The 19,341-nt window shown below is 49.7% G+C and overlaps 1 protein-coding gene across 1 annotated transcript in view; it reads right to left on the bottom strand.

Moving 5' to 3' along the window:
* Positions 1–3,806: 3,806 nt before the first annotated feature.
* Positions 3,807–19,341, bottom strand: part of LOC123344095 (golgin subfamily A member 3-like) — a 76,105-nt gene continuing 60,570 nt past the window's right edge. The window contains exons 2-3 of the mRNA XM_044979885.1: positions 6,799–7,338; positions 3,807–3,836 (exon numbers count right to left, since the gene is read on the bottom strand). Of these exons, the coding sequence (XP_044835820.1) occupies positions 3,807–3,836; positions 6,799–7,338 (570 nt within the window). The remainder of the gene's footprint in view (positions 3,837–6,798; positions 7,339–19,341) is intronic.

Below are 19,341 nucleotides of genomic sequence, written 5' to 3'. Positions count from 1 at the left end.
TCCTGCACAGCAATTACCATGGTCCAGCTCCAGCTTCTGGCCTGTCCAGGGGGCAGGGCCTCAAGAGGGAAGAAGAGGTGCAGGGGTGGGGCCTCGTGGTGAAGGGGGGCTAAGGCCCACCTCAGCCCCCGCACCAGGAAGAGGTTGGCACCACTTGGCCAGGTGCAGAGCAACGCTGCCGGGAATCCCAAAGGCATTCAGCCCAGGACTTGAACTCTGCATTTCGGGACTGTCCTGCCCAATTCGGGACAGATGGTCACCCAATGTAGAGTATGAGGAGTGGAACTGGAGAAAGAAAGTCACGTTTCAGGAGGGACCTACTTTGGTGTGACATCGGAAGCTCGGAGTCAGGAATGCAGATAGAGGCCAGGCTGCTATCTCTGAAAGTATAGAATACCAGTATGTATCATTGGCCAGTCAGCATACTTAATAAAGATCTCTTTCCTACAACTCTGCCTGCCCTATACATCACTTATTACTAATGAAAGAAATGGAAGGGGAGCCCGGGGGAGTCTTGGTATGGAAAAGGGGTCAAGATGTGAGAACTAGGGCTGGGTGACATTTTTTGGCTATAATTGCTTTCCACCTAAAAACGAAGGTTTCAGTTGATCAAAATATTTTGTGAATTTGTGTCAAATTATCAAATTATTTTGGTTGGAACCCCCCCTTTTTTTTAAAGTTTCATTTTGACATTTTCAAAGCAAACCACTGTAATTTTCCAGTTTGAAATGACTTTTCATTTCTAATTTGATTTCATTTTTATATTTTAAGGTAAAAAAAAAAACCCTTGAAAACAAAATGTTTCATTTGACCCCAAGTGATTTTTTTCCCCAATTCTTTTGGTTTGTCCAAAATTCACAAAATTGTTTCAGTCAACCCCAAACTCCCCTGCTTCTAATTTGGCCAGCAAACCAAAACACTGCTTATTCAAACAACTCTACTGAGCCCTGGTCTACACTAAGCGTTTAAACCGGTTTTAGGAGCGTAAAACCGATTTAACGCCACACCCGTCCACACTAAGAGGCCCTTTATATCGGTATAAAGGGCTCTTTAAACCGGTTTCTGTACTCCTCCCTAACGAGAGGAGTAGCGCTAATATCGGTATTACCATATCGGATTAGGGTTAGTGTGGCCGCAGATCGACGGTATTGGCCTCCGGGCGGTATCCCACAGTGCACCACTGACCGCTCTGGACAGCAATCTGAACTCGGATGCAGTGGCCAGGTAGACAGGAAAAGCCCTGCGAACTTTTGAATATTTCCTGTTTGCCCAGCGTGGAGCTCCGATCAGCACGTGTGGTGATGCAGTTAAAAATCAAAATAAAGAAAGAGCTCCCTCATGGACGATGCGGACGTGATCGCTGTAAGGGCAGGCAAATCTGTTCTATCAGCGCTCCGTTACAGAAGACGAAATTCAAAATCATTTTTAAAAAATCTCCAGACAGATGCTATAGCAGGGACTCAGCGCACTGCTGCGTGACAAGCGTAACGGAAAGCCAAAGAATCAAATGGACACTCATGGACTGGAGGACTCAAGCTATCCCACAGTTCCTGCAGTCTCTGAAAAGCATTTGCATTCTTGGCTGAGCTCCAAATGCTTCTAGGGTCAAAAACAGTGTCCGCGGTGGGTCAGGGCATAGCTAGGCAATTTACACACACCCCCACCCACCCCCAGAAGTGAAAGGGAAAACAATCCTCTCTTGACTCTTTTACATGTCACCCTATCTTTACTGAATGCTGCAGATAGACGCGATGGTGCAGCACTCAACACCAACATCCTTGCTCCCCCCACGCCATGGATGGCTGATGGTACAATATGACTGGTATCCGTCCTCATCATCAGCCTATTGGCACATGGGGCAGTGCAAAAGGACTGGTAACCATGCTGACTAGCATCGGTAAGGTCAATCAAGGGCGCCTGGCCCTAATTTTTCATGGTAGATGGTACAGTATGGCTGATAACCATCGTCATCATAGCAACAGGGGGCTGAGCTCCATCAGCCCCCACCCTTCATGTGTAAAGAATAGATTCAATTGCCCCTGGACTAGCAGAGGGATGCTGGGCTCCTCTCCTCCACACTTCTTACTGTCCTGTCTGGACTATCATAGCAGCTGGAGGCTGCCTTCCACTCATATCTCACTAACAAGTCACTGTGTCTTATTCCTGCATTCTTTATTACTTAATCACACAAGTGGGGGGACAATGCTATGGTAGCCCAGGAAGGCTGGGGGAAGAACGGAATCAACAGGTGGGGTTGTTGCAGGAGCACCCCGTGAATAGCATACAACTCATAATTTCTGCAGGATCTGACACAGAGCAGCTGTGCTCTCTGGTTCTATGATACAGTGGTTCTCTAGTACACTTGCCCATATTCTAGGCAGGTCTGATTCTATTTTTAGATACCAAAAAGGAGGGATTGACTCAGGGAATCATTCCCAATTTTGGCTTTTGCGCCCCTGGCTGATCTCAGCCAGGGGCACTTATGACAGCAGCAAATGGTGCAGTGCAAAAGGATTGGTAGCCACGATCATCTTATTACCAATTTATGGTATGGTAGATGGTACAATATGGCTGGTAACCATCTCTGCTATCATGCAAAAGCATGCTGCTGTGTAGCGCTGCTGAATCGCCTCTGTGAGCGGCATCTAGTACACATACGGTGACAGTCACAAAAGGCGAAACAGGCTCCATGATTGCCATGCTATGGCATCTGCCAGGGCAATCCAGGGAAAAAAGGCACGAAATGCTTGTCTGCCGTTGCTTTCCCAGCGGAAGGAGTGACTGATGACATTTACCCAGAACCACCCGCGAGAATGATTTTTGCCGCATCAGGCACTGGGATCTCAACCCGGAAATTCAAAGGGGTGGGGGAGGCTGTGGGAAAAGACGGTTACTCGCCTGTAGTAACTGTTGTTCTTCGAGATGTGTTGCTCCTATCCATTCCAGTTAGGTGTGCGCGCCGCGCGTGCACGGCATCTCGGAACTTTTTACCCTAGCAACTCCGGCGGGCCGGCTGGGCGCCCCCTGGAGTGGCGCCGCTATGGCGCTAAATATATACCCCAGCCGGCCCGTCCGCTCCTCAGTTCCTTCTTGCCGGCTACTCCAACAGTGGGGAAGGAGGGCGGGTCTGGAATGGATAGGAGCAACACATCTCGAAGAACAACAGTTACTACAGGTGAGTAACCGTCTTTTCTTCTTCGAGTGATTGCTCCTATGCATTCCAGTTAGGTGATTCCCAAGCCTTACCTAGGCGGTGGGGTCGGAGTGAGACGTGGCGGAGTGTAATACCGCAGAGCCGAAGGCTGCGTCGTCTCGAGACTGCTGCACCAACGCGTAGTGGGAGGCGAAGGTGTGGACCGAAGACCAGGTGGCCTCTCGACAGATGTCCTGGATTGGAACGTTGGCCAGGAAGGCAACAGATGAGGAGTGCGCCCTCGTCGAGTGTGCAGTGACGCGGCCTGGTGGTACGCGAGCCAGCTCGTAGCAGGTCCGGATACACGCAGTGACCCAGGAGGAAATCCGCTGGGAGGATATCGGATCTCCCTTCATGCGGTCAGCTACCGCTACGAACAGCTGGGGCGAACGCCGGAAGGGCTTAGTCCGCTCGATGTAGAAAGCGAGCGCTCTACGGACGTCGAGGGTATGCAGCTGCTGTTCCCGAGGCGAGGCATGCGGCTTCGGGAAGAACACCGGGAGGAAGATCTCCTGATTGAGATGGAATGCTGACACTACCTTCGGGAGAAAAGCCGGATGAGGGCGCAGCTGCACCTTGTCCCCATGGAAGACCGTGTATGGCGGATCAACCGTTAGAGCGCGAAGCTCAGAAACTCGCCTCGCTGAAGTAATGGCAACGAGGAAGGCTGTCTTCCACGAGAGGTAGAGCAGGGAGCACGTGGCCAAGGGCTCGAACGGAGGACCCATCAGCTTGGCCAACACGAGGTTCAAGTCCCAAGTTGGGGCAGGGCGCCACACCGGCGGGTACAAGCGGTCCAGGCCCTTGAGGAAACGGGAAACCATCTGGTTCGAGAAGATGGACCGACCTTCCACGGAGGGACGAAAGGCGGATACCGCTGCCAGATGAACTCTCAAGGAGGAGACCGCCAGACCTTGCTCCTTAAGGTTCCAGAGGTAGTCCAGGATGGTAGGGACCGGTACCAGGAAAGGATTAAGACCTCGGTGATCACACCAGAGTGCAAACCTCTTCCACTTAGCCAGGTAAGTGGAGCGAGTGGAAGGCTTTCTGCTCTCGAGCAGGACCTGTTGAACCGCTGCAGAACAGCCCCTCTCCACGTGGGTCAGCCACTCAGGTACCAAGCTGTAAGATGGAGGGACTGCAGGTTCGGATGGTGGAGTCTGCCGAAATCCTGGGTGATGAGGTCCGGCCACAACGGAAGGGGGATGGGCTCCCGAACGGAGAGCTCGAGCAGCAGGGTGTACCAGTGCTGCCTCGGCCAGGCCGGCGCTACTAGAATGACGTGGGCCCTGTCCCTCCGAAGCTTCAGGAGCACTCGGTGCACGAGCGGGAAGGGAGGGAAGGCGTAGAGGAGGCGATCCGTCCAGTGATAAAGGAAGGCGTCCGACAGGGAGCCTGGTGCGCGACCCTGGAATGAGCAAAACTGGTGGCACTTCCTGTTCTCTTTGGAGGCGAAGAGGTCTACTTGGGGAAACCCCCACCTCCGGAAGATTGTGTGGACGACATCTGGACGGAGGGACCACTCGTGGGAGAGGAACGGCCTGCTGAGATGGTCGGCCAGCGTGTTCTGCACTCCCGGAAGAAAGGATGCTTCCAGGTGAATTGAGTGGGTCACGCAGAAGTCCCACAGGAGCATCGCTTCCTTGCAGAGGGGGGAGGAGCGGGCTCCGCCTTGCTTGTTCACGTAGAACATCGCGGTGGTGTTGTCCGTGAATACTGTCACACAACGGCCTTGCAGGCGGGTGCAGAAGGTGCGACAGGCCAGGCGGATGGCACATAGCTCGCGAACGTTGATGTGCAGGGCGAGCTCCTGGACCGACCACAGGCCCTGCGTGTGGAAATCGCCCAGGTGGGCCCCCCAACCGAGTGCTGAGGCATCCGTGGTCAGAGTGACGGACGGGCGAGGAGGGTGGAACGGAACTCCGGCACACACAACCTCCGGGTTGAGCCACCAGTTGAGGGACTCGAGGGTCGTCCTGGTGACCGTGACCACCATGTCAATGGGGTCTCGGTGTGGCCGGTACACCGACGCGAGCCATGACTGGAACGGACGAAGGTGGAGCCGCGCGTACGCGGTGACATACGTGCACGAGGCCATGTGGCCCAGGAGGCGGAGGCAGGAGCGCACCGTCGTGGTAGGGAAGGCGACGAGGTCCCGGATGATGGAGACCATCGTCTGGTGCCGAGCGCGAGGGAGGCAGGCTCTGGCCATCGTGGAGTCGAGGACCGCTCCGATGAACTCCACCCGCTGCGTCGGAATCAAAGTGGACTTCTCGGTGTTGATGAGAAGACCGAGCCGCTGAAAGAGAGACAGGATTTCTGCCATGTGGTCCATCACAAGCTGCCGGGACTGACCTCGAACCAGCCAGTCGTCGAGATACGGGTAAACGTGCATCTGACGACGTCGGAGGGCTGCAGCGACTACCGCCATGCATTTGGTAAACACCCTCGGGGCGGTGGAAAGTCCGAACGGCAACACTGCGAACTGGTAGTGGGTGTCGTTGACCACAAACCGAAGGTAACGACGATGGGGAGGATAGATCGCGACATGGAAGTAGGCGTCCTTCATGTCGAGGGCGGCAAACCAGTCTCCCGGATCCAGAGAGGGAATGATGGTCCCCAGAGTGACCTTGCGAAACTTGGGCTTGAGCAGGTACTTGTTCAGCTCGCGAAGGTCCAGGATAGGACGTAGCCCGCCTTTCGCCTTGGGGATGAGAAAATAACGGGAATAGAATCCCCTGCCCCGCCTGTCTTGAGGCACTGCTTCTATGGCCCCCACGCTCAACAGAGTCTGGACCTCTTGTAAGAGGACTTGCTCGTGAGAGGGGTCCCTGAAGAGGGACAGGGAAGGTGGGTGGGAAGGAGGGGGTGAAACAAATTGCAGGCGGTATCCCGACTGGACTGTTTGGAGCACCCAGTTGTCCGTTGTTAATTGGGACCACGCCAAAAAGAAATGGGAGAGGCGGTTGTAAAATAACAGGGAAGGATCCGGTAGGGAGAGTGATGGGCCGTCCTCGAGCGTCCCATCAAAAGGCCTGCTTGGCCCCTTGAGGGGCCTTGGAAGCGGCCTGGCCCTGGTTGCGGCGGTTGCCGGACGGGCAACGGCGATTTTGGGCCGGTCGTCGGCTATTGTAAGGTCGATACCGAGACTGATAGGCCGGTCGGGAGGGCTGTGGACGGAATGGCCTGCGCTGCGTCGCTGGCGTATGCATGCCTAGAGTACGTATCGCGATACGGCCATCCTTGAGAGTCTGGATTCGAGAATCCGTCTTTTCCGAGAACAGCCCCTTTGTATCGAAGGGCAGGTCCTGGAGAGTATATTGGACCTCCGGCGGCAGGGTGGAAGACTGCAGCCAGGCGATACGCCGCATCGTTACACCGGAGGCCAAGGTCCTCGCACCCGAGTCCGCAGCGTCGAGGGCGGCTGTGATGGAGGATCTAGATGACCTCCTCCCCTCCTCCAACATGGCCGAGAACTCCTGGCGGGAGGCTGTTGGCAGGAGCTCAGTAAATTTCGCCAGGGACATCAAGATGTCAAAGACGTACCTGGCGAGGAGGACCATCTGATTGGCAATCCTCATTTGGAGGCCTCCAGCAGAATAGACCTTTCGGCCTAGCAGGTCCATACGCCTCGCGTCCTTTGATTTGGGCGCCGGGGCAGGTTGGCCGTGGCGTTCCCTGTCATTGACCGACTGGACTACCAGGGAGTCCGGGGTCGGATGTGTGTACAAATATTCATAGCCCGTGGGAGGGACAGAGTACTTTTGTTCAACACCACGGGCCGTAGGAGGCACGGACGCAGGCGTCTGCCAGATAGTGGTGGCATTCCTTTGCACTGTCCGTACAAAAGGCAGCGCAACTCGCACCAGCATATCCGCCCCAACAACGTTCGTAATGGGGTCCTCGTCTTCCTGTACCTCCTCTACCGGCAAGGCCATAGCTGTCGCCACGCGGCAAAGGAGGTCTTGGTGAGCCTTCACATCGATGGGTGGAGGCTCCTTTGTCGCCGCGCCGGCCACAGCCTCATCAGGCGAGGACGAGGAGGACAACCCCTGGACGACCGCCTCCGAAGAGGGGTCCGCTGCTTGCTCTTCGGGGGGGGCGGGCTGCGCGTGGCTCTGGGACTCCGACGGTATAGCCTCCGCCTGCGGTGGCGAAGGGGCCGGTCGGGTTATCGTCGCCTCTGGAACCCTGCGCTCGGTCGCGGGAGGCCTTGGTGGAAAGGGCACCCCCTGAGCCTCATACTGGGCCCATGGAACCCAGAAGCCCCACGGTTGCGTCCCTTGAGGATGGCCTTGTGGGGTAGGTGGCAGGAGTCCGTAACCTTCGGTGCCAGAAGCGACCGAAGCGGGCCGAGATGGCCATGGCGGTGCCGAGACGCTCACAGAGTGCGCTGCAGAATGGGGCAGTCCGTCCCCAGACGGCAAAGAAGAGCGATGTTGCTCCATGCGGTACCGGGAAGGCGACCGGGAGTGACGTCCGTTACGGTGCCGGGAGCTCGACCGGTGCCGGGAGCTCGACCGGTGCCGGGAGCTCGACCGAGACTGAGACCTCCGGTGCCGTGAACGCCCTCGCGAGTCACGGTGCCGGGAGCGGTGCCGGGACAGCGATCTTCTACGGTGCCGACGCGATGGCGACCTGGACCTCGTGCGGCGTCGGGAGTACGACCGGTACCGCGATGACGAGCGGCACCGGGACTGCGACCGACGTTTCGACAGCGATCGGTGCCGCGAAGGCGAGCGGTGCCGAGATCGCGATCGACGTGATGGAGATCTGCCGCCGGACCGGGACCAGGACCGGGTGCGTCGTCCACGTCGCCTGTCCACGGACGGTGGCCAGGTCATTCTAGCCGGCTTCCCCGCCGACACGACAGCCCGCACCGGCGGCGCCGGGAGCCGGAGGCCTGGTGCCTCTATGAGCTTGATCAGCTCTCGCGCGTAGGCGAATGTCTCCGGCATTGACGGCAGCCGGGGCTCAACCTCGGACGGCACCGGGGAGCGTGGCGGCGCCGGACTCGACGGGCCTTGCGGCGCCGGAGTCAAGGGTCCGGTGCACGGCTTGTGCACGGGCACCGCGGGGGCCGCCAGGAGCGCCGCCGCTTTCGCCGAGTCTTCGGCGCGAGCCTGAGCCAGAGCCTTCGCTAGCCTCTGCTTCTTCGTGGGCGAAAGCGAGCGGTGCCGAGACTTCTTAACCGCTTTCTGCGTCGGCGGTGCCGCGGAGGTGGAGCGGCTTGGTGCCGCCGGTGCGCTCTGCACTGAGGCAGTTCGCGGTGCCGGCGCGGACGGTGCCGGTGGCTGAAGCAACGCCTCCATCAAAATCTGCTTCAGGCGGATATCCCGCTCTTTTCGGGTCCGCGGTTTAAAAGTCGAACAGATCGCACACTTGTCTGTTCTGTGGCCTTCGCCCAGGCAACGGAGACAGGCATCGTGCGGGTCTCCGATGGGCATAGGCTTCTGGCACGCCTCGCAGGGCTTAAAGCCTGGTGCCTTGGGCATGAGCCCGCACCAGGTGAGGTAAAAGGGGAAACCCCCCCCCCTTTTACCTTATCTATTTACACTAACTATCTAACTAAGAAACTATCAAACTAACTACCAAACTAACTATATACAAATCCGAAGCGAAAGCTAGGGTCGTGGAGAACGAAGAGCACTCCACAGTTCCAACTGGCCGTCACGGGCGGTAAGAAGGAACTGAGGAGCGGACGGGCCGGCTGGGGTATATATTTAGCGCCATAGCGGCGCCACTCCAGGGGGCGCCCAGCCGGCCCGCCGGAGTTGCTAGGGTAAAAAGTTCCGAGATGCCGTGCATGCGCGGTGCGCACACCTGACTGGAATGCATAGGAGCAATCACTCGAAGAAGAACTATGGGATAGCTACGGAATAGCAACCCACAGTGCAATGCTCCAGAAATCGACGCTAGCCTCGGACCGTGGACGCACACCACCGATTTAATGTGTTTAGTGTGGCTGCGCACACTCGATTTTATACAATCTGTTTTGTTAAACCGGTTTATGTAAATTCAGAATAATCCCGTAGTGTAGACGTACCCTGAGAACCAGTGGTCTAGGACTTAAATTGGTTTTTAAACTGATATAGTTAAACTTGTCCAAACTCATATGTAAATACTCTGATTTTGGATTAAGAGAGACTTATTTGAGGTGAATTTAAAACTGCTTCAAACTGATTTAAGCAAAATGAAGGAAACCAAACTCAAAGCATCTACACAGGGATTAGCACCAGTTTAACTATATTGGTCTAAATTCACACCTTAGGTTATATTGGGGCATCTCTGCCATGTAAACAAGCCCCCAGTCCTTTGTAACCTGACAATGTGTGTTTACATGCATGCATGTGTGTTGGCGTGCTAACAAAGTGGTTGTGTTGGTGTTTAAACTTTATTGTAGGGCTGATTCTTCCCTGACTCGAACATTAAAGAAGGAAGGAAGGGTTATATTAAGGATATCTGGGTTTGGGTGTATGGCCCCATATATAGTTGAACCCTGAAAGCTAAAACTATGTCCAGCTTTTTTCAGACTCGATCCCCTGCTGCAGTTTTCCTCACTGTGGAATATGCATAAGAAGCAAGTTCTTTAAACATTTAATGTGCCACATCAGCAGCAGGACAGGGTGCTAGTGAAAAGTTAAAATTCTGGAACAGCCTAATTTTCAGTCTTTTGAGACAAAGCTACATTAATCTTTCATATTCTCTCGCAGCCTTGTCACCAATTTGTTCTGATGTGATCAGCAAACATGCTAATGTAAAAGATGGGGAGGGGAAAATTTAGTGAAGTAGGAAAAATAATGCACTGAGGCGTGATCATAAGATCATCCATGACAAGCACATCCATCTTATAGGTCCCAATCCTGTGGGGGAGGGATAACTCAGTGGTTTGCACATTAGCCTGCTAAACCCAGGGTTGTGAGTTCAATCTTTGAGGGGGGCCATTTAGGGATCTGGGGCAAAATTGGTCCTTGGTCCTACCTAGTGAAGGTAGGGGACTGGACTCAATGACCTATCAAGGTCCCTTCCAGTTCTATGAGATGTGTGTGTGTGTGTATATGTATATACATATAAAATACACTAGCACCCTGTGCCCATGTAGAGTTCTACATACTGTACTAGCTGACCCAATTCCACCATAGAGAACAAATATGCTCCTAAGTTCATTTGTGCAACTGCTGCTCCCAATCAATCTTATTAACATCCATTTCCCATTGCTCTAGCCTCTTCTCACTGTAGATACTGAAAGATGATATTGTAGGATTTTTTTTCACAGGCATTCAACGTCTATAAATACTGTCAGCATAGATGCTTCAATCTTCTGTGTTACTGACTTTCATTACATGCACTTTGCAGTCATAAATTAATAGATTCCAATACCTGAAAGTACCATTCTGATTATCTAGTCTGACCTCCTGTATAACACAGGCCATTAAAGCTGCCCCAAAATAACACCTAGAACATCTCTCCTATGGAAACATCCCATTGCGATTTAAAAGTTACCAGTAATGGAGAATCCACCACATCTGTAGGTAAATTGTTCCAATGGTTAACTATACTCATTATTAAAAATGTATGCCTCATTTCCAGTCTGAATTTGTCTAGCTTCAGCTTCCAGACACTGCATTGTTATACCTTTCTCTGCTAGACCAAAGAGCCTTTACTAAATATTTTTCCAAAGTAGCTATGTATAAACGGGGCTCAAGTCACCCCTTCACCATCTCTTTGATGAGCTAAATGAATTGAGTTCTTTAAGTCAATCACTATAAGACAGGTTTTCAATCCTTTGATCATTCTCATGGCTCTTCTCTGAACCCTCTTCAATTTATCAACATCCTTCTTGAATTGTGGACACCAGAACCAGACACAGTATTCCAGCAGTGGTCACACCAATGCAAAATTAAAAAGGTAAAATAAACTCTCTACTCTTACTCCAGATTCCCCTGTTTATGCATCCAAGGATCACATTAGCCCCTTTGGAGTCATGCAGTACCAAGTCAAACTCCTTACAAAAGTGTAAGTATATGACATTAACACTATTAGCTTTATAAACCAAATATATAATCTCATTAAAAAAAGATATCACATTAGTTTGACAGGGTCTGTTTTCCATAAACCTATGTTGATTTGCATTAATTATATTACTCTCCTTTAATTCTTTATTAATCATGTCCCATATCAGCTACTCCATTACCTTTCCTGGGATCAATGTCAGACTGAAGGCTTTGCTTCACTTGAAATGCGACAGTATAGACACTACCTACTTTGAGGGGTGGGGTTCTCCTTTCAGCTGAGGTAATCCACCTTCCCAAGAGGTGGTAGCTAGGGTGATGGAAGAATTCTTCTGTTGACCAAGTGTTGCCCATATTGGGAGCTAGGTCAGCACAGCCACATCTATCTGGAGGTGGATTACCCCAAGAGACGGAGCTATGCTGATATAAGTTCCTAGTGTAGATCACCCTGACAAGCATATAATTACCTGGATCCTCTCGCTTACTCTTTTGAAATATTGGCATAACTTTGACACAAAAAGCAGACACACTGGTTTTATGGCCCATTACAACAACTTGCAACACACCTTGCTGTCTACTAACCCTCCATTGTCCTGTGACTGCAGAAGTTTTAATTGCCCACTAATTTTAAGTGGTCACCTACAACATGTGTGAACCCCTTATGATTAACAATCTGTCCCATCTCACATTTAGCTTAGACACTCTGGTTTCCTTCTCCAGACTTGAGGAAGAGCTCTGTGTAGCTCAAAAACTTGTCTCTTTCACCAACAGAAGTTGGTCCAATAAAAGTTATAACCTCACCTACCTTGTCTCTCGCAACAAAATATTGGCACTCATCCACAAGAGTAGAATGAAGGATATTCTGTTTAAAAAAACATCACTCACCACTTGAGCTAAAGAAAAACCTTCATTAGCTTCTAGTAGTATTAGATCTTACCTTTTCAGAAAGCCTCCAGCCACTTGATGGCAACAAAATTGTCAGTTTGCTTCCCCTTTTATGACTCCTTCCTGCAAATATTCTAGCAAGCAAGTTTACTGACAGGAACCTTGAAAATAGCAAAATTTAATTAGCTATTGCATATTATTCAGGAAAGCAAATTTTTTTCTCATAATATGCATATTCACAATAGTTCCAAGAGTCAAACTCACCCAATCAGGGGGTGGAAAACACAGCATGTGACCTACATGCACCATTCACACTAAGCGAGACAGGTTAAATTTAGAAAACTCATAACTAATTGCTTGCAACTAATTTACAGAGCAGAATTTAGTTGCAGATGCTATTCAGTGAATTGTTTAGAGTAATGACCGCATGTAAAAAAAATCCATCTCTCCATGGCCAATTTATGAATAGGGGGAAAAAAAGATAAATTCACTGAATAAATTATGAGAGCTTGTCAGGAACTTTTTGTCAGAAGATGCTGATTTGTCAAAACTGAAACTTTAATCATAAAAGTTTCACAGCTCCAGGATGGAATTTCCAGTCAAAATCAGAGGGAGGGAGATAGATTCATGGCAGAATAGCCAATAGCCCGGTGGCTATGGTAATCCTTCTTTCGTATGGCAACAACAACATTTTCAAGTTGACAGAAAGGTTTGAAATATGTCTGAAGGCTTCAGGAGATGCCCAGTGCTATACCTGTGCTATACCTCCTGGAAATTAACACAATGGGACTCTTGCTCACAATATTTTCAATGATTTGGAGGTCTCAGCATTTGCACGATGGTGAATCCTTCATTATCCATTTGTGCATCAGGTGCATCTTCTATATGATGTCCTGACATGCTTACTGGTCATCCTCTGTCTTTAGCAAAGCACAAGACCAGGTGGTTCGGCCACAGCATCATCTATGATGTGCTTGTTGTTTATATCACACCCTGCCCATTGCATCTGCCATGTCTCTTCTGGACTGAAGTTGAATGACAGAAGAACGTCTCCAGTCACCCACAATGGCCAGAACTTAGCATCTGGGATGTGGGAGTGTGTGATTCAAGTACCTGCTCCACCTGATGTGAAGTAGGGACTTGAACCTGCATCTCTCACACCAGTCCCCTAACCACTGGGCTACTGGCTAGTCTGGAATGAGCACTCAATGTTTTCAAAGGTCTCAGTTTCATCCTAATGTGGAACAAAACCAAATGCTGAAATCTCAATAACATTTGCAGAGTAGAATTCTAATTTTCCTGCCAGCCCTATAAATAGTTTGTGAAGACATTCTCCCAGCTTTAGTTGTAGCATGTGGTTGCTTTTCAGAGTTGATATGAAAGTAAACAATGATCATTGTCCAGCTTATATGCCCCTCAGCACCAATGACACAGAGAGCTCCTTCACAACTGACCTCCAAGCAGGCTCCAAGTTTATAGTAGAATCACCACCACCCTGCCCCCAAACACACACTTTTGGACCCAGAAGGAGCTTGCTTATGGACTGAAATTGGGGAGTCAGCTACCTGATTAAAATCAATAAGAAGGGGACATGATGAAAGCATTCAAAATAGTGAAGATAGCTCAGGAATGACTAGTCATCCTTATTATTAATACCAGAATAAGAAGACAGTCAAGGAAATGGAAAGGTGGTAAATTCAAAACTGAAGGAAATACTTCATCACCCAGGGCATGGGTAGCTTGCTGATCACCTTGTGTAAAGATTATCAATGCCAAGGGCTTTGCAGGTTTCCTAAAGGGATTAGATGTTCATCTGGATGACAAGAATACTCAGAATTAGAATAGTAAATCCAACAAAAACCAAACAAGAGCTTTGGAAAGGATCTAAGCCCTCCTGCTTTTAGGACACAGTAAGATCGACAGTGATGGACATAAACTGAATATCCAGTCAGAGCATTTTAAAGAACTATCTAGAGATTGATAGGGTGGCGCTCAGTCTGCAAGGAAGTTAGCCCCTTCGGGATTTGTCATCAAGATGATGAACCCACAACTGCCTACTACAGGGTTTCTTGCAGCTGCCTCTGAGCATCTGGGGCTGCCCTCTGTCAGTCATAGGACATTGGATAAGGTTGACCAAAGGTCTGATCCAGTCTGACAAGTCCTATGTTCCTCAGCACATGATCAGGTATCCACTTGTCTAGACAAAATGGGTACATCATCAACAGCCAGTATATGTATGTGACATTTGGGGCCCATACTGGGACACTGTGTTTGAAAACACACCCTTGCAGATAGCAACACATGCCAGAAATAGAACCCAGACCTGCTGAGTTCCAGGCGCTTGCCACTGGACTACACTGTCAGTCCCAATACAGCTTAAGTGTTTTGCACTTTAACTCAACTCTCCATGGGTTTTGTTGTTGTTATTCTTACAATTATGGTAAGCAAATTTCACTCATCTCAGTAGGTTGGGAATGAATTCACAGTTTACAAGCTTACTACCTGGCATTGAGGTCATTAAATATTTATGTAACCCTTCTGCCCCTCTGAGTTGGCAGCAACAGGGGCCGGGTTCAGTATCCAGGGGTTCCGTTTCAATAACGCAATGCAAAACTGGCTTGAGCCCCCACCCAGTGACCTGGGATAATTACATACCATCCCCTGGGCGCCTCTAGGAGGCAATACTTCCCCTCTTGCAAGCACGGAGTCTGAGTGTAGCAAAATCCTTTTAATAAAGGAGGGAAACAATGCGGCATCATGTTGGGGAAACACCACAAACGGGATTCATAACACAAACCATGAGCAAAAGACCCACCTCCAAGTAAGTTTTGGCAGTGTCCTTTTCCCCTCAGGGTCTTAAGTCCAATCACCCCAAAGTCCAACAACCCAAAAGTCTCTGTCACTGGTCAGTGCCGCCCCAGAGTTCAAAAGTTTATCTGCAGAGTTTTAACCCCCCAGCCTGGGTGGAAATGGGAGGGGGCACACAGGGTATTAAGGGGCACCTTACATGGTCCAAGGCCGATTGCCTCACCTCTCTGTGGAGTTCTGCTGCAACCTTCACCACGAATGGCTCCGCTCTACCAGCCGCTCTGCTCCTCCAGCCATCCGGTAAGCCGCTCCAGCCGCCCCCGCAAACTGCTCTGCTCTGCTCGCTGTTCCATGGGCTGCTCCAACCATCCCACAGACTGCTCTGCTCTGCCAGCCACTCCACTCCACCAGCCGTCCCATGAACCTCTCCAGCTGTCCCCACAAACTGCTCAGCTCCACTCGCTGTTCCGTGGACCACTCCAACCATCCTGCAAACTGCTTCGCTCTGTCAGCTGCTTAGCAATATATCTTCAGGCTCCCCCACTAGTTAACAGTGATCTCAGCTCAGTAATTTTAGCTCTTTTAGTGATTTCAGCTTGTAGCAAAGGTACCTCAGTGCTGGAGCACTATTGGCCAAAAGTGAATTCAGCTCAGCAACCTCTAGCTAGACTCCTAATGGAATAAAAATTATCTCTGCTATTCAACAGTGGAGAGACAAGGTAATACAATTGGTATTCCAGACCCTCAAAAGGTGACTTATACTATCAAGTACACATACCTACCCCCAGTCTCCCTCAATTCACTAGGTTTTGGAACCCATGTCCCTTGTCTAGTGAGTGCTACTTAGGTGATGGTGAGACCCTCTGTCATAAAACAATTTCATTGTCCTTGATTTGCATAATCAGGGTAACAACACTTTATTTCTCCTGCCCCAATAACAGAGAAACTGGGGATCCCACAGCTGCCAAAATGACCATTTGGGGCAGCTGTGGGCTCATGCTAGGCGGGGTGGGTGTGCCTATGCAAACAAGATCAGCCCCTGAAGTTCTTTTCCACACTCGCCATAATTCACCACCAGATGTCAGGGTAGAGCTCATCCTGACTCTGCTTACATCTATCATTTTATCCATTTATAGGGCTTCTAAATATTGTGCAGTGAACCTTTACAAATCATTACACTCCAAATGAAGAACCACCCTCCTGCCTCAGCCAGACAGACCCCAAGCATCTGGCCAAGGGCAATCTGATAGCTCTTAGACAGGTGAGTGCCAAGGGAAAACACAAAACATATAAAAACCAAGTGAAGAACCCAAGGACTGTATTCTGCTCCACATAATGGACCAAATCCACAGCTGGGGCATAGCTATGCTGAAGTCAGCAGAGCTATGACTGACTTGCAGCAGCTGAGGATCTGATCTATTGCTGGGAGGACATTCAGGAAAGAACTGCAGGGCTGGATTCCCTAGTAGTTCTCCAACAGCTTTATGCCTGTCTGGTAATGAGTAGCACCTGTGAACATGGCTGCAGTTGGGTTTATGGTCACTTTGCAGCATTGGGAAGATGAAACACAAATTGTATCAGGGAGTCTGGTCCTGAATTTACAACAACAAAAGGGAAGTGGAGAGTAGTTGTGGAAATGTAACCATGGAAGGAAAGTCAAACCATTTAAAATGTGACCAAAGGAAATGCCTTTTCACACACCCCATATAGTTAACCCATGGCACTCATTGGTGCAGATTACTGAAGCCCTGCATTTTCTGTCTTTAAAGTAAGAAAAGATGAAACAGATTAAACAGATGAATCAACCTCACTAGTTTGGATCAAGCTAAGAAGAGCTGCTGATCTTTATGCTTCAGGCCATAACCTGGCCACTGGCTAGGGTCAGGAGGGAATTTAGCCCTCTATGAATATTGGGCCATCATGTCTCAGAGGGTCACAACTGAGAATACCAAATTCAGGACAAACTGCTGAGAAATAGGGCAGACACACCCCAAAACTGGTGGTTATTCTTCCATAAGATATACCAAACCAGTAACAAAAGTAAACTGTCTTACCACACTGTCTAACAAGTCAGAAATGCAGCCTCCTTAAGTATTCCAGTCCTTGTTTCAACACCCAGACACCAGACTTAATGATAAGTCGTTATTTAAAACTAATGTCATCAACCAAAGGGTTCTTCTGATTCTAAAGGACCAGCCACATACCCAGGTGAATATATAACTCATATCTCACCCAATAATCACGCTGTTGCCAATCCTTTAGTATTTAATATCTAAGGGTATTTATAAGAAAAAAGAAGGAGATGAGAATATCCGCTGCATCCGAGGGTGCTAAAGGAGTTGGCCGATGAGATTGCAGAGCCATTGGCCATTATCTTTGAAAAATCATGGCGATCGGGGGAGGTCCCGGATGAGTGGAAAAAAGCTAATGTAGTGCCCATCTTTTAAAAAGGGAAGAAGGAAGATCCAGGGAACTACAGGCCAGTCAGTCTCACCTCAGTCCCTGGAAAAATCATGGAACAGGTCCTCAAGGAATCAATCCTGAACCACTTAAAGGAGGGGAAAGTGATCGGGAACAGTCAGCATGGATTCACCAAGGGCAAGTCATGCCTGACTAACCTAATTGCCTTCTATGACGAGATAACCGGCTCTGTGGATGAGGGGAAAGCAGTGGATGTACTATTTCTGGATTTTAGCAAAGCTTTTGATAGTCTCCCACAGTATTCTTGCCAGCAAGTTAAAGAAGTCTGGGCTGGATGAATGGACGGTAAGGTGGATAGAAAACTGGCTAGATGGTCGGGCTCAACGGGTAGTGATCAATGGTTCCATGTCTAGATGGCAGCCGGTATCAAGTGGAGTGCCCCAAGGGTCGGTGCTGGGGCCGGTTTTGTTCAATATCTTCATTAACGATCTGGAGGATGGTGTGGACTGCACCCTTAGCAAGTTTGCAGATGACACTAAACTGGGAGGAGTGGTTGATACGCTGGAGGGTAGGGATAGGATACAGAGGGACCTAGACAAATTAGAGGATTGGGCCAAAAGAAATATGATGAGGTTCAACAAGGACAAGTGCAGAGTCCTGGACTTAGGACGGAAGAATCCCATGCACTGCTACAGACTAGGGACCGAATGGCTGGGTAGCAGTTCTGCAGAAAAGGACCTAGGGGTTACGGTGGACGAAAAGCTGAATATGAGTCAACAGTGTGCCCTTGTTGCCAAGAAGGCTAATGGCATTTTGGGTTGTATAAGTAGGGGCATTTCCAGCAGATCAAGGGATGTGATCATCCCCCTCTACTCAGCACTGGTGAGGCCTCATTTGGAGTACTGTGTCCAGTTTTGGGCCCCACACTACAAGAAGGATGTGGATAAATTGGAGAGAGTCCAGCGGAGGGCAACAAAAATGATTAGGGGGCTGGAGCACATGACTTATGAGGAGAGGCTGAGGGAACTGGGATTGTTTAGTCTGCAGAAGAGAAGAATGAGGGGGGATTTGATAGCTGCTTTCAACTACCTGAAAGGGGGTTCCAAAGAGGATGGATCTAGACTGTTCTCAGTGGTAGAAGATGACAGAACAAGGAGTAATGGTCTCAAGTTGCAGAGGGGGAGGTTTAGGTTGGATATTAGGAAAAACTTTTTCACTAGTAGGGTGGTGAAGAACTGGAATGGGTTACCTAGGGAGGTAGTGGAATCTCCTTCCTTAGAGGCTTTTAAGGTCAGGCTTGACAAAGCCCTGGCTGGGATGATTTAGTTGGGTTTGGTCCTGCTTTGAGCAGGGGGTTGGACTAGATGACCTCCTGAGGTCCCTTCCAACCCTGAGATTCTATGATTCTATGATATAAACTAGTTAAAGGAATCAAATACATACAATAATTGCAAAATTCTTGAATCAGGCTTGTAGCAATGGTGGAATAAACTACTGGCTTAAGTCAAGTCTCTGGTTGCTTCCAAAAGATTGGAAGGTCCTCAGTCCCTTGTGTTAGAATGCTCCCATTAGTGTAAGTCCATAGTCCAGAAATCAGAGCAGGAAAGAGGCAAAATGGTGATGCTCCCAGGACCTTTTATAGCTTCTGCCATGTGGAGGGAACTTCATTGTTCCAAGAAAGCCCTCAGCACAGTTTGTGGAAAAGTACAGGTACAAGATGGAGTCCGGTATCATGTGAGCTGGTCACATGCCCTTTCATGCTTCGATGAGTCATAGCAGCCATTAGCCATATTCTGGCTGGAACATGCATAGAGAATTCCATCAGGTGGGGATAAGCTTCTTCCATGCCCATTGTGTTCGCTGATGGGCGAATAACCTGAATAATCCATTCACAATGTGCTGGCTAGACTGGATGCAAACTGCCTTGTGGGTGTTATCACAGGACCAAACACATTTGAAATACAGGAACATAGTCAATAGTCATAATTTCAGATACAAAAATGATACATGCATGCACATGGA

This window comes from Mauremys mutica, chromosome 11 (assembly GCF_020497125.1).
Source record: "Mauremys mutica isolate MM-2020 ecotype Southern chromosome 11, ASM2049712v1, whole genome shotgun sequence".
Lineage (NCBI taxonomy): Eukaryota > Metazoa > Chordata > Testudines > Geoemydidae > Mauremys > Mauremys mutica.
The sequence above is the reverse complement of the archived record's forward strand: the minus strand, read 5'-3'. Positions and strand labels throughout refer to the sequence as shown.